At 35.3% G+C, this 15131-nt stretch overlaps 1 protein-coding gene across 1 annotated transcript in view; it reads right to left on the bottom strand.

The window, feature by feature from the left end:
• LOC134368121 (sodium/hydrogen exchanger 2-like) overlaps positions 1-13205 on the bottom strand; it is a 62179-nt gene extending 48974 nt beyond the window's left edge. The window contains exons 1-3 of the mRNA XM_063084690.1: positions 12950-13205; positions 9338-9801; positions 8557-8807 (exon numbers count right to left, since the gene is read on the bottom strand). Of these exons, the coding sequence (XP_062940760.1) occupies positions 8557-8807; positions 9338-9801; positions 12950-13205 (971 nt within the window). The remainder of the gene's footprint in view (positions 1-8556; positions 8808-9337; positions 9802-12949) is intronic.
• Positions 13206-15131: the final 1926 nt, after the last annotated feature.

Below are 15131 nucleotides of genomic sequence, written 5' to 3'. Positions count from 1 at the left end.
TTGTAAAGTTGTTTCGGTTCCTTGTATATTCTGGATATTAATCCTTTGTCTGATGTATATTTTGCAAATATTTTCTCCCACTCCGTTGGTTGTCTTTTAACTGTGTTAATTGTTTCTTTTGCTGTGCAGAAGCTTTTTAGTTTGATATAATCCCATTTGTTTATTTTTCCTTTGGTTGCCTGTGCTTTTGGGGTCATATTCACGAAGTCTGTGTCCAGTCCTACTTCCTGAAGTATTTCTCCCATGTTTTTTTTAAGAAGTTTTATTGTTTCAGGGTGTGTATTTAATTTTTTAATCCATTTTGAGTTGATTTTAGTATACGGTGAGAGGTATGGGTCTAGTTTCATTCTCCTGCATATGGATATCCAGTTATCCCAGCACCAATTGCTGAAGAGGCAGTCTCTTCCCCAGTGTATAGGCTTGGTGCCTTTGTCAAAGATCAGATGGCTGTAGGTGTGTGGGTTGATTTCTGGATTCGCTATTCTATTCCATTGATCAGTGTGTCCGTTTTTATGCCAATACCATGCTGTTTTGGTTATTATAGCTTTGTAGTATAGTTTAAAAATCAGGTTCATTGCATTTAATAGAGCACAAGGTTCACATATTTTTAAGGGTGATAGGTAAACAGTAAATAACAATATACCATTTATTGAGTTCTTGTAAAGGGCCAGGTACTGTGCTAAGTAAGCCCTTTATATCTCATGAGATGCTCACAACAAGGTCACACAGCTAGCAAGTGATGGACCTGGGACTTGAACCCAGATTTGTTTAATTTCAAATCCTATGGTCCTGACCACTACCCTAATACCACCTTCCTCCATCTCTAACCTATTTTAAAAAAAAAAAAAACAACTAAGATCATCATACCTCAAATAATTTAATTGTAATGAATAATGAACTATTTTCTGAAACACAAAAAGTATGTTTGTTCTGCAATGATTGTTTCATTTGTTGGAATATATTCTGCAACACCCTCACTCCAACATCACCAGACCTTTTCCACCTTATATGGTTGTTGCTTCTGGGACTTGATCTCAAGAATAAATACATACATAATACATGAAAGCACAAACCAATAGAATACAAACACAACTACTAGTGAATGATTATTCATTTCTAACACAAAACCATATATGGTCTTCAGCCATATTTCGCATTTCTCAGGAATTAGATATGAGAAGTCTACAACTTATACATTCGTGAATGTGATGCATTCCAAAAGTCTACTATTCATAATTTGAAAATATCAATGTTATGAATGGTAGTTGCATTCCCAGACTATCACACAAACCTTATTTAACCCAGAACGTAGCTAATAAGTACTACCAGGCTGAGCTGTACATCCCAGGAACTAGAAGTCCCGCAGTGCTGAGGGTATAAGTTTTTCCTTTGGTTTTTATTGGATAAAAGACTAGCCTGGAGCCAAATTTCAAAATCAGATGTTTTTAAGTCATCAAGAAACTGCATCTCCTCCAGCTATATCATTTTGTCTCAAATCCAAATATCACATAAATCCAAGGTCAATTTAGAAATGCAAGATGCCAATTAAACTTTTGCCCTTTGATTACAATTGAATAATTGATGCTTTAACCTTAATGATACAGGTGGTTAGTCTAATAGATTCACTTTTAAAGACTTCTATAATCCCCATCTAGCAATCCAAGAAGGTCAAAGCAATCATAAAAGTATTTTAAATCAAACTTTTCCTTCTCTATGACATTTTAGCAATAGATTTTTAGAAAACTAAAGATCCAGCCACCTAAATCCAGACAAATGAGTCACAAAATTCAAATTTTTTGAGTGCCATTTTTTATGAAAAATATTTTCCCCCCCAGTAACTACTCTTAATCTACTGAGTTCCTTTAGAAAATTAAAACCCCAAAAATGTTTTGTGCAAGATCAAGCACTTCTCTTTGAAGTAGGCTTCTCTAGCCATTCTCCATTTGCTTAAACCATACTTCTTCTTCAAAGACCAACTCAAGTGTTTCCTTATTTGTGAAGCCTATGTCACTTACAGAAATTTATTCGCAACTACCAAATGACTCTCATCACCTCTTTCCTGTATCATAGTTACTCATATAGATGTTTCTTCCCTACAAATAATAGCTAATACTCACTGAACACATCCTGTACAGCATGCACTCACTATTCATATCACTTTACATACACTAGCTTGTTTAATCCTTACAGCAACTGCATCAATTAAGCATTACTTATTATGCCCATTTTACAGATTAGAAAGAGAAGTTAAGTAACTTGCCTGAGGTTATGCACCTAACAACAATCAGAGCAGGGTTTCACAATCACATCAGTCATGCAGACTGATTGTTGCTAGGTGCAAAACCTCAGGCAAGTTAGTTAACTTCTCTTTCTGATCCATAAAACTGCACTATAATCTACCACCTACCACCCATCTGACCCTGCTGGACTCATACAGAACTCAGCCTTATTCATCTTCATATGACCAGCTCCTGATAAGGTGCCTTATACCTTTACTTAAAATGCTTAATAAAGATGTTGAACAGCTATTTCCAAGACTCACTTTGGCCTAGATCAGTGCTTCTCAAATTATCTACAACAAAAGACCAGTTTCTGTTAATTACAATAAAAATAAATTAGTACAAAAACAAACTAAAAAATGAGACTTTTTAAATCATATTTAACAGAGTATTAAACACTATAAAAGTTTTCAATTTCTATGCTAACTAACAGCTCATGGACCAGCACAGGTTCGTGGGCCACACTTTGAATACCATTGTCCTAGATCACTATAAAGTACTTCACACTGTCAAAACACATTTTATTAGGCTACTACAATCCCTTTGTGCAGAAGTCACAGCAATGTATGAACTCTCTAGGACACACATGGGAGAGAACCAATGCCCATCAATGGACGATTGCATAAGGAAAATGTGGTGTATATACACCATGGAATACTACTGTGCCATAAAAAAGAATTAAATTCTCCCATTTGCAACAACATGGATGAGCTTGGACAAACTTATGTTGAGTGAAATAAGCAAAGTACAGAAGAAAAAATACCACATGCACTCACTCATATGTGGGAGCTAAGAGAGAAAGAAGGAAGGAAAGAAAGACCACAGTGGTGCGTTGGACTTGCAGAGGGAGAGAGCATACCTAGGGATACAAAGTGGAGTGCAGAATGGGGGATGGGCAGAGAGGTCAAGGATAATTGGGGGGATAACTGGGTGGGGGACACGGGGTATAATCACAACTTGTGGTAATGGACATGCTGCCAGTATGGATCTGGCCATCACATCTTAGGCACCAGTGCTGACAATTTCATTTGTACCCCATGAATATTCATAAGCAATAAAAAATAAATTAAATAAATAAAATAAGATTTTAAAAAATAAAAATCATAGCTTATTCTAAGTCCTTTTTTTCTTAATAGAATTAGCCTTGATTTTTATGTACCATCTTAATTCATTTCATGTTTGTTTCTTGATGAACTCAATAAGATTTCTCAGTCATTAAAATTAGAGTCTGAATTTTAATTAAACTTTCAAGTATTGATTGCCATATGTGTAAAAGAGTTTGTTAGTAATTTAATTCTAAAAGATCATGTCTGTCATTGACTCATTTACAGATCTTTAGGAAATTCACTTCACCTTCTTCCTTAAGCATAGGGTACTTAAGAATGTCATCTACTCACTTCCTGGATCCATTTCTCTTTACGGTAGGTAGGCTGTGTATGAGTCATAGAAGCATGATTAACATAAGTACTTTCTTTTACAGAAGCAGCCTCATGATGTCTTACCTAAAATTCCCCTAGTCATTCATAAACTCATTTGTACATTCATTAAAAAAAGTGACAATTGAGCCCTCTCTGCATGCAAGTCTTGCTACTGATCTTGCTTCTCACATCATTCTCAGCAAAAAGCAGTTGTTCTTTCCTGAGATCATCATTGATGTTGCAGTTTTGTAATTGAGCAAGCTGGGTGGGCCAGAGAAGCTTTCCTGAAGACTCATCCACCAGATCCTATTTTATTATGGTATTGAGGATTTTGGATTAAAAAGGGGGGTTAGTGAGCAGTGGAAGCTTTGTGATTCTCTGTTTAGTTGTTTGCTCTAATACCAGTGATTAAATGTACAAGTATCCCATCAACTACTTCAAATGACTATAAGATAGTTTAATAAATTTCAAAAGAAATAAAAAAGAAAATATTTTATGGTATTCTATGATTCTGCTTGGTGTCTTTGAGAATATTCTCAAGCTAGTAGTGTCTACTATAATAATGAAATACGGGCTTCAGCTATAATTTCTTATTTTATTTATTTTGAGCTAGGACTTCATTTTAAATTTAAGGTTAGTATTTAAGATCTAGTATTCTGTAACTAGGCTAGAAAGTAAATAGAGGGTACATATTGGGAAGCTACAGATAACGGAGATCACAGTGGCCAGGTAAAGCCATCTGTGTGTCAGCGGGATAGAAGAAAACTTCTTCCGAAAGTGAAAGAGCTCTATGCTCCACAGGTACGTAGAGTCCTACCATTTGAGCTAACAAAAAGGAACTTCTACTCAATTCCAACAGTTTTGAAAGCTAAGCAAAGTTATAATGTGGTATAGAAACTGCATTATACCGGGCATTTTTGTGCTTATGAATGTCACTTTCTGGGATAAAGCATCATTATAAAACAAATTAATTATGAAATTTAGCAACCGATACAGCTCAAACTCATCACAGAATCATCATTAGGAGACCTAAGCTAGAGTATTCTTAAATTCTAGTTCTTTGATTTTGTAGTTCAAATGCACAAAAATAGCTTTATAATATAGTTCTTAAATCACACAAAAACCATTTGTCACTGCACAAAAACATCTTTCTGAATCCTCATACTCTATAAAGAACCTCTTTCTTCCAGAATATAGGAGATTTGTTTTTGTTTCTTTTGGTGGGAGGAAGAAAATTACATATAAAAAGAATACCCTTTGAGTATTTTAATTATAATTAGAATTTTTCATTGGAATGTGAAAGAATTGTTTTCAAGCTCATGAATAAAAATCACAAAAAAATCTTATCACAAAGACAATTTTCTGTAGAAAGCATCATCCTTTATCTAAGGATATTTATAATACAAGAGCAGAATGTGAGAAATGAATTGCTCTGCTGCTTACTGCACTGTAACTTTGATATAATACTATCTGCAGAGCCAGCAAATGGTGCACGTCATTAATTGTATATAAAAATGGTACCAGACAGGAATAGTTGTTCCTCTGTCTCTTCTGCCAAGAAGTGGTGTCAACCTGACATTTAATAACAATGCCTATTATTTTCCGAGAGTCTCAAAAACAATATTAGACAGTCACAGCTGTCTGACCCAACCACAGTTAATTAACAAAAATTGTTTTCCTACCTATGTTGGTAGGCAACAAAAGCAAAGTAGCAGTTTTCTGAATGTAACACAGACCTATTTGAAAATCGGAGAAGCAAATTCATATTTACAAAGCGGTAAAAAAGGTGATAATATAATGATGATTAAAAACATATTTTCAAGTTTCAAAGTAGAGATCTGGCCTTTGATATTAATCTCAAAAAAACACTAACAGCTATTAACTGATAATATGAAAATATATGTCATAATGTAATGTTTTCTTATTATAACCTCTTATTTAATATTGCATGCATAAATTTTATATTTAGTAATTAATGGGACTGATGGGTAGCTTTTTTACCAAAAAATGTCTATAGTAGCAGTCAATTTAATTTAACAAAATCTATCTTTGAGTAGTAGTAAATATCAGTAAATGTGTACTTATTGACTTCAGAAACAATTCATAATTGAAAAGAAATAAAATGAGTTCTATAATGGGTGCAACATACTACTATTAAAAGCAACTATCATTAAAACTGGATGCTTTACAGTCTTATGCTAAAAAGAGTGATCAATCCCACAATTCTCCTGAAAGAATTTTAATTGCTTTTCACATAGTAACGTTGCTTCCTTGTCTCCCCCCGCCCCACACACACACAAATCAATGATGATATTGGCCATTCTGAGAACCAATAATTCTTCAGGTAGAGACTGATTCAAACACAGCTCATTTGTGAAAAGTGATCAATGCTTGAATGAGTGCAGACATTTCATGCTTCATTTTTCAAATTATTGGACAATAGAACAAAATGGAAGGAAGAGAAATCTTTCCCAAAGTAACATTTTACTTATGATTATACTTTTGCCTCATGCTCAACACAGTGATTCAATCAATGAATAACTACAGAATAACTAAAAATTAGTTTTCATGTTTAAATCACATTTGGTTAATACATTATTTTATTACAATCATACTGTGAAATAGGTATTATTATCCACACTTAAAAGATGAAGGAAGTAAAGCTCAGAAAGATTTGAAGGAGGTTTTCTATTTCCGTCACAAAAGACAGAATTTTAATTTTTCAAATTAATTTTTAAAATTTATTGACTATTAGTTGAATTATTTTATCCATTTAAATTATGTGTCAATATCTTCATTATCTATCTGCTTTGGTCATTTAGGTGACCCAAATATCAGTGTCCAATTTCCTAATCCAGTGCATTCAGCCTAATCAATTTTCCAATTAATACAATGTTTCAAAGAGGATTCACTCAAATATTTTAAATTGTGCTCATGTTCTTCTTTTTCAACAGTATTTAAAATAATTGAACATTAGGTAAGACATAGTTTACCCCCCAACAAACACAGTTTATACAGGTGTATATTTTTAAAAAGGGTATTACCACAACTTTTAAGTAACAAAAATATACCCAAAGCCCTAGGCTAAGATGGTCTGTAATGGTTTGAATAATGACCCCCCAAAACCCCCTGGACCTTGAATTGTGTCCCCCAAGTTTTATGTATTAGAAACTTGGCCCCCACTGTGACTGTTAAGAGGGTGGAAAATCCTATTATGATAATTGAAAGGTGGAGCCTTGAGGAAGTGATTAGATTGTAGGACCATGTCTTAGTGAATGGATTAAAAATGGTGGTCAGGGGTGTGGTTCTCAGGGCTTGAAAAGAAGAGAGAGGAGAGTCTGCCCCTCTCTCTCTCTCTCTCTCTCTCCCTCTCTCTCTGCTCCACCATTTTTGCAATATGATACCCTGCCGTCACTGTCACCACCACCAAGAACTTCACCAGCTGTGCTCCCTGGACTTTGGACTTCCCAGCCTCAGAAACTGTAAGCAATAAAGTTTGTTTTCTTTATAAATCACCCAGTTTCAAGTATTTTGTTACAAGCAACAGAAACAGACTAATACATGGTCTGAATAAAAACTAAATAATTTCATGGATTTTTGTTAACCTATCTCCATAGAAAATAATGGAATATCTTTTTTCACTACCTTTTGTAGTTAAAAGAAACAAAATTATCAGATTATAGACCCAAGGCATCCTTGTAATACTAACTGAAAAGGAAAGACCCTACACTTATAAGAAAGTTAAGCTTCGGGAGATTTTCAGAGGAAGCAAGAGATTTGACATTATTGTTTTCCCTGTGTTTCATTCTTTCAGAACTCAACACAGACATGGCAACAACTTCCATAATGTCAAGTTTTTTGAAAGTCCAGAGTGCTTCAAAGAAGGAAGTCACTTGAAAGATACCACTTTAAAAGTTCAGGTCAATGCTCTGGATTAAAATTAAATAAATTGCTTCATCTAATTCCATACATTTGTTGGCTTTCTTTACCTGTCTTTTGTAATAGGTAATGCAGACAATAAAAATCAAAAACTATTTAAAGCACAACCGTATCTCTTATCAAATTAAGAAGCAATTGTTCTTGCTTTTAACCTAGAACATTTTCATCTAAACAAATTCCAGCCACTGTACCATGACATATATTATTCACACTAAATCCTTTCAGAACTTAGATTAACCTAAAGGCATTAGTTCTGTGGAATTTAACTTAAATCAATTTTTTTTTTTTTCTTTTTAAGCTTCTGGAAAAACCCTGCAACATCTGAAAAAAACACATTCGATTATTCCTTTAAAATATACAAAACAGGATGGCCTGTCTAGATCCTAATGCAAAAGCATTTAGATGTTAATACTGTTTAGCTTACCATGTGGGCATTTAGCCTTACAAGTTTACTATTAGACATGAGGGATTAACATCACCGGTTATATGCCACTGATGGATAAGAGAAAAACATAGCATATTCTATATAGCTTACAAGAGAAGTAATAAAATACTTTAGTTGTTATGGCAGAAAGTTCATTTATACAAGAACAGTTAATGCCAAGCTTATTTCCACGGTATGCCATCTAATTATTTACCACAGGAATGCTATTGTGCTCAGACACACTAATCTATTAGCAGAATGATTACCCCTGCGAAGACAGTGAATTGTCTTAGGTAGCCGCATGCCAAATTCTCAGAATGTTTATTATACAATGAGAGAGTCATATTTCCTCCCCTTATTCCTCACCCATATAGTCAAGGTAGCTGGGAGATTACCCTCCCACATCTAGGAGATGCAATTTCCTAATTTTCAGTGGAAAGTCAGACTCACTACTTAAAAGAAATTGTTTACGTATAAAACTTGTCCAGATACTTACGCCACAATCCCTGAAAGATGGAACATTTCAGCTGTCAGGTAGGAGAGATAACTGTATAAGAAGACAAAGAGAGGTTCAATGACCCGAATGGTCTTGGTAAAGCGGGTGGTAAAGGCAGCAAACACACCAAACAGGAGCCCGATGAAAACTCCTCCTATTCCAACCAAAAAAATCTTTCCTATGGCAGCCAAAATATCCACCAGCTTGATAGATGGCATTTCACAGAAAGATTTGAACAGCTTATAAAGTACCTGCATAAGAAAAGATTACAGCAAATATATGCATCAGAAAAGCCTCAAATTGTACCCTATCTATCCTTCTAATTTGAAGTTTCTCAACTTTGAAGCCCTCCAACTACCCATTTCTCCACCCCCAAAATAAGTTCCTAGAAAGCTTCCCCACATCAAGATATATTTCTGCAGTTCATTGTCAAACTATGCATTATTCTGTCTGAAAACTTTCTAATGGGCTATGAAGATATCCTGCATAGCTAAGATATTCTTATCTGGCGTTACTGGGAAGACCCTGACCTCCAGAAGGTTTATCCCAGTTTTCACTTAATAAACTCATAGAGGATTAATGTAGTAGCAAGAAAGCACTGTCATTTTCTAAAACATATTACAGACTGTTAAATCATATTCTCTCAATTCATAAACTTACTCCTAGGACTACATTGCTCAATTATGGCCTAAACCAGAATTTAATTCTTATCTAAATTTCAGGGGTGAGCTTTAAAAATCCTAATTTGTTACCTAAAAAGCCCAATGCCTGGGATACTTACAACAGTAACAGCATCATTAAGGAGGGATTCTCCAAATACCAAAATATGAAGTTTCTCATTCACATGAATTTCTTCAAATACGGAGAGTACAGCCACAGGATCTACTGCAGCAATCAAACTACCAAACCAAAGGTTATGGAGCAATGAGACATCTTGAAGGCTGAAGTACTTCACCTGACATATGCCGTACAGGGAAAGGCCTATTCCAAATGCATTCCACATGGTTCCAACTACAGCGTACAACAGAATGGTTCCTATGTTCTCAAAAAAGGGCCGACTGGGCATAAAATATCCTGCCTCAAGGACTATTGGTGGAAGTAAGTACAGGAAAAATATGTCACTATCCATGACTGGTGGGGATTTGTCATTTAAACTGTAAATTAGTCCTCCCATGATGAGACCAACAAATATTAAGAGGCAGCTTTCAGGTACAACTGTGGGCATCTTATTATAGAGGTGAAATCCTGCAAAAGAGAAAAAAGAGTATTATACATCTTCATTATCAGTTACCTCTGTATGTCATACTTCTTGTCAAGCTTCATGATTGAAAATAGCTTCTTAGTCTTTTCATATTTTCCATTTTAATAATAACTTAAAGATGCAGAGGCATGAATAGAGGCATTTGTCTCTATAATGGAAAAAAATTACTAATAGAATGAGAGGATTCACAGTTAACAACAAAATTATTTATGCACCCACTGAAAAATTTTCAAATGTAGGCACATATTTAAAAATGGAAACAAGGCATAATCTGCTCTTCTCTATCACAGTGATAAACATCAGTAGCCTAAAGAGTATGTAACTGAGAACTATAATTCAAATGTCTTCTTTGTGTAATAAGAGTTGATAAAGCCTTTAGTAATCATAACTAATTCTTCCTTGATAAGGAATCATACCTAATTATTTATAAAGAAATTGAGGCCAAAGAACCAAGGTAACTTTTCATGATTACACAGTAAGTATGGGACAGAGCTGGGATAACAACCCAGCTAGGTCTTCTGATCCCTAGCCCAGTGGTCTTATAATTACTGCAAACTACCACTTGGACTGTTTTACAGACCTGGGCATACATTAATTCATACTACTGAATTATCAAAATACAATCTCAATTATAGAGTTTGTTTTCTCTCTTAGAAGCACATGAGCTTTTATCCCATGTGGGAAATGCAGCCACCTCTAGCAGCCCACATGGCAGCAGTTCTTTGTTTTATCCTATATTCTTTTGCCTTTTCCCTGTGTTATATACCACATCATTATGCTCTAGCTTACCTGAAGCCTATAGATAATGACACAAATTATCATCAATTCTCTCTGCCATTTAAATGACCTTAAAAGTTATCTGGGCTAATCCATCCCCTGCCTCATTACCCCAGTTCCTACCAATGCTGAAATCCCATTCGAATATACTTGTTAATTAATTTGACTACAAATTTCTCAAAGATTGAGGTTAGTTTTTACATTTATTCCTTAGCACAGTGCTGGCACATAGAATTAGCTGAACAGATACTTATCAAGTAAGTAATAAGCACATTTTTAGAAAAGAAAGTCAGCTGGCTTCTGAACTTTATTCTCAATAGTTGCAAAAGTGCTTTCACATATATTCTCTCATTTGATTCTCTCATCACACCAACACAGCAAGGTAAATACTGTTATTCTCATTTTATAAATGATAAAAATGAGGCACTAATGAGAAATTAATGAGAAATTGGTTAACTGATACAAAGAATGATTATGTATTGTAATGATGAATAAGCTAACTAACTATCCTGATCTAACCATCACACATTGTACACAACTACTGATAATCAACTTTGTACCCCACAAATATGTATAATCATTCATGCTTCAATAAAAAAAAAAATTAAAAAGAAGCATTTCACTCATCCAACACATACCTATTGATTGCCTGCCATGTGCTAAGCACTGTCTCCTAAATTTGCACAAATACAATAGTACTTCAAAAAGTTCATGGAAAGATTCATATTCTTTTAATTCTATTTTTCAACAAACTTTTGAAGTACTCTTGTATTAAATAGGTCAAATTAATCTGCTCTTACCTCTACATCATGGTGCTTCCCTTTTTATCCTCAACAGAACCATGTCTTTCCTCTAGGCATTAAAACAATCTGAAAGCTCCTCACAGAAAAGATGGAGTCTTACTCAGTTCTATAGCCCATAGGCCCAACATAATGCTCCACACATAACATGTGTTCAGAAAATATTTGTGGAATGAATGAATGAATGAATGCTAAAAAGAAAAAATTTTAACTCACATTCTCTTACTAAGGTTATGACAAAAAAATTATGTGTCAGTAGTGGCTTAATACATTCCCACTTAAACAAGTGGAGAGGGATGACCTATTAGGAAGTCTCTTTTGCCCTATGATCCTGATATTAACATTTAATTAGACTATTGCAATAAATATATCTAGTACTGCAAAAAATACGGAAGAGCCTTAACTATCCACAAGTGCTAATTATTGTCACCCAAGACAGCATGCATTTCTGATCAAGGAGAAAGAAGACCAGCATTCTAGTTCTGGTTTATGAATGTGGCAAAGTATCCTCTCTCCCTGGGCCTCAGATAATCCTATCTATAAAAGTGAACGAGAATGCGGGGGTTGGATGGGAACAATATCTAAGGGTTTTTCTATCTCTGACAATCTATCATAATGTGAACCTATGTATCTTGTGTGTATCATCATTAAATAATGCATTTTATTAATGCTAAAGCTATGTTATCAATAAAGTCATTTAGCTAGTATTTTGGAATGCTAAAACATGATTTATTTTAGAACTAATAAATTCATTTTAAAATAACAAAATTCTAAAGATTCTGACATGTTTCCTAGAATTGTTTTTGGTTTTGATCCTACAAAAAAACAGTCACTCAATAATAAACACTTTGAACTGTTAAAGGATTCATAATTTTTACATCACCAAGGCAAAAGCCCAATAAATTATTAAAGAACATAAAAGGAATAACTGAGAATAACTCTCCTTAGGAGAATCATGCTACTAGTAATTCAGGTTATTCATAAAGGCTAAATAGTTAAAATATAACAGCTCTTCTATTCCACTTGCTGGATTTATTCTTAGCTTGGTTTTCCTTTTAAATTCTGAGTGGTGGCAAAAGGGCATTTATCTTAAAAAATGGGAAACGGACTTGTCACACTTTCTCACTACCTGGCAAATAAAACAAGCTTCCTGTTGCGGGGGAAGGGGGAAAGACTGCCTAAAGACTCACGTCAATTAGTATCCAGAATCAATATAGTAACATTTTTCTGTTCTCCCTTTTAAAGTTATGCCTCCTCCTCCCAACCCTTGAACAACTGGGACCCTTTGCAGTCTAAATTCCTGTGATTTAGGAATTCACGATAGGGCCTATTCCCACCTTCTTTCGCTGGGAGATCACCGGTATTTGAAAATAATTACTGGCAAGTGGGTTTGAGCTGTGAAGAAGAGGTCATTTTGGCAGAAAGTAGAAGGAAAATGTTTAAGCTCACCTTTCTGTGATCTCTTATGCAAAGGGTGCCTTTCTTAACATAAAGCCCTGAGAGTCCCTATTGTTAGGCAACTCTATGGGAGAGCCCTGGGAAACCCCTCACTTACCTATCTTTGCAAGAGAGGCTAACATAATCCAGAGTGTGATCTCAAAAGGGACCTGCACATGCTGGTAATCCAGGGAGAAGAGGAGTGTGTGAGCAGACACCACTGAGCCATTATCCTGTGTTCCTTCCAGTCCCCAGCTGCCGTTATCTGTCCGTGGGTCCCGTTGGTGCTGCATACTATCTCCAGAGGTTCCCGAGAGCTGGGAGCAGAGCTGCCCCAGTAGCAAGGGCAACAGGAGCACTAGCCCACGGCCCATCACCAGCTCTGCCAGCTGTGCTTGCTAAAGTCGTTTAATCTCCTCCTCAGCTGCAGCTATTCACAACTGCGGTTTGCTGCCCCTGACCCTTAGACCTGCTGGCTAGCACTTAGAAGATCAATGGATACTCCAGCAGCTCCCTGGCGTCCCTGCAGAGAACTACAAGGTTGTTGTGTCCTGAAATGAGATTAGAGCCAGAAGCCTGCAAAGGGGGGGAGCTGGGAAAAATTCATTGATTGACATAGAAAAGGAGTTTACCGCCGCCCTGCCCTCCCCGCCCCCACCTCCCTCAACTTTCAAGGGAGGAAAACCACTGGGAACTGGATTCTGGCCACTTAGCAATCTATTTTCTAACTGTGAGACTACTCCAATTCCCTGTTGATATGCAAAGAGTGCTCAAGAAGAATTCTTAAATCTCTTGGAGACTATCAAGGCCTCTGCGCACAGGAACAGTAGCTAAGGTGCCCATGTGTCAAGATGCATTTGGGAGGAAAACTGTAGAAACAGAGCTTCTTGGTGTTTTCAGAGAGACAGGGGAAGAGTATGACAAATGTAGATCAACTGTTTCTGAAAACTCCAGAAAATTTTTTTTCTTTATTCCGAATAAATGCCTTCATAGTTAAAAGCAGGGCAACAGTACTATTTTTACAATTGCTACAGTTCATGTGATATCTTCTAATAGAGCTTCCAAAAAAGGCCAAGGACCTTCTACCCCCACTTTCAACCCATGTAAGTTATGCCTATTTTATTTCTTTATCAAGTTATTCAGGTTTCACCATGACCAACATGTATTGGTTTGATGAATACAAAATGCAATGAGATTTCACCAGTGAGGCTGACATCTAGAATAGTTGCAAATCCTTTCATATCATCATCATGCCCATGTCAGTTTTCCTCAGCTTTACTGGGGTATAATTAACAAATAAAAAGTGTATATATTCAAAGTGTACAACATGATGTTTTGACGTACGTATACATTGTGAAATGTTTTCCACAATCAAGCTGATTAATATATCTATATACTTAAGATCTACTCACAGTGAATTTCAAATATATATACATTATTAGTAAGTATAGTTACCAAACTGTACATTAGGTCTTCAGAATATATTCAGTTTATAACTGCAATTTTGTACCCTTTAACCAACTTCCCCATTTCTTCCAACCTCAAATCCCTGGTAACAACCTTTCTACTCTCTCTGAGTTCGACTCTTTTTAGAGTCTACATTTTTAAGTATGAATTTAAGTCTGGTGTCTTATTTTCTACTGTTTTCCCTTGTCGAAATCTTTAGAATGCATCCTTGTATGTAGATTACTAAATTTAATATCATCAAAAATTTAACACTTACATATTTATTTTGACTGTAGCAATCAGAGAAAATATGCAATTAAAAGTAGGATGGATTGTGTTATCAGTTTCACAGAATAGAGACAATCATCTAAGAAAGGAAGAGGCTTTATGCAATCTCCATGTGACTTCTTTCCCTGAATTTTCAATGATAAGTATCCACATAAAACACATATAGTTAACGGGTTATATTATATATACACACGTACAAGAATACTTCAAAAAATTCATGGAAATGGGATTAATAGATAATACAAATCTTTCCATGAACTTTTTGAAGACCCCTTGTGTGTGTGTTTGGGGGGGTGTGTATGTGTGTCTGTGTCTGTGTGTGTGTAAAATGTCTTTTCCTAGAGAAAATGGTGATCTATTCTGGTCTACTTAATTTTACAAGCTAAAGATACAATATATTTATGGAAGAAAATAATGATACGGACTTTATAATAATACAGGACAAATACAAAGATGTAGTTTAAGAATGCCATAGTAGTCAGCAAAATTCACCACCTTTGTTAACATGTCATGAGATTTGTATGTATGTATACACATAAACATATGCATACATGTACATATAAATA

The sequence above is a fragment of the Cynocephalus volans genome, chromosome X (assembly GCF_027409185.1).
Source record: "Cynocephalus volans isolate mCynVol1 chromosome X, mCynVol1.pri, whole genome shotgun sequence".
NCBI classification, from domain to species: Eukaryota; Metazoa; Chordata; class Mammalia; order Dermoptera; family Cynocephalidae; genus Cynocephalus; species Cynocephalus volans.
The sequence above is the reverse complement of the archived record's forward strand: the minus strand, read 5'-3'. Positions and strand labels throughout refer to the sequence as shown.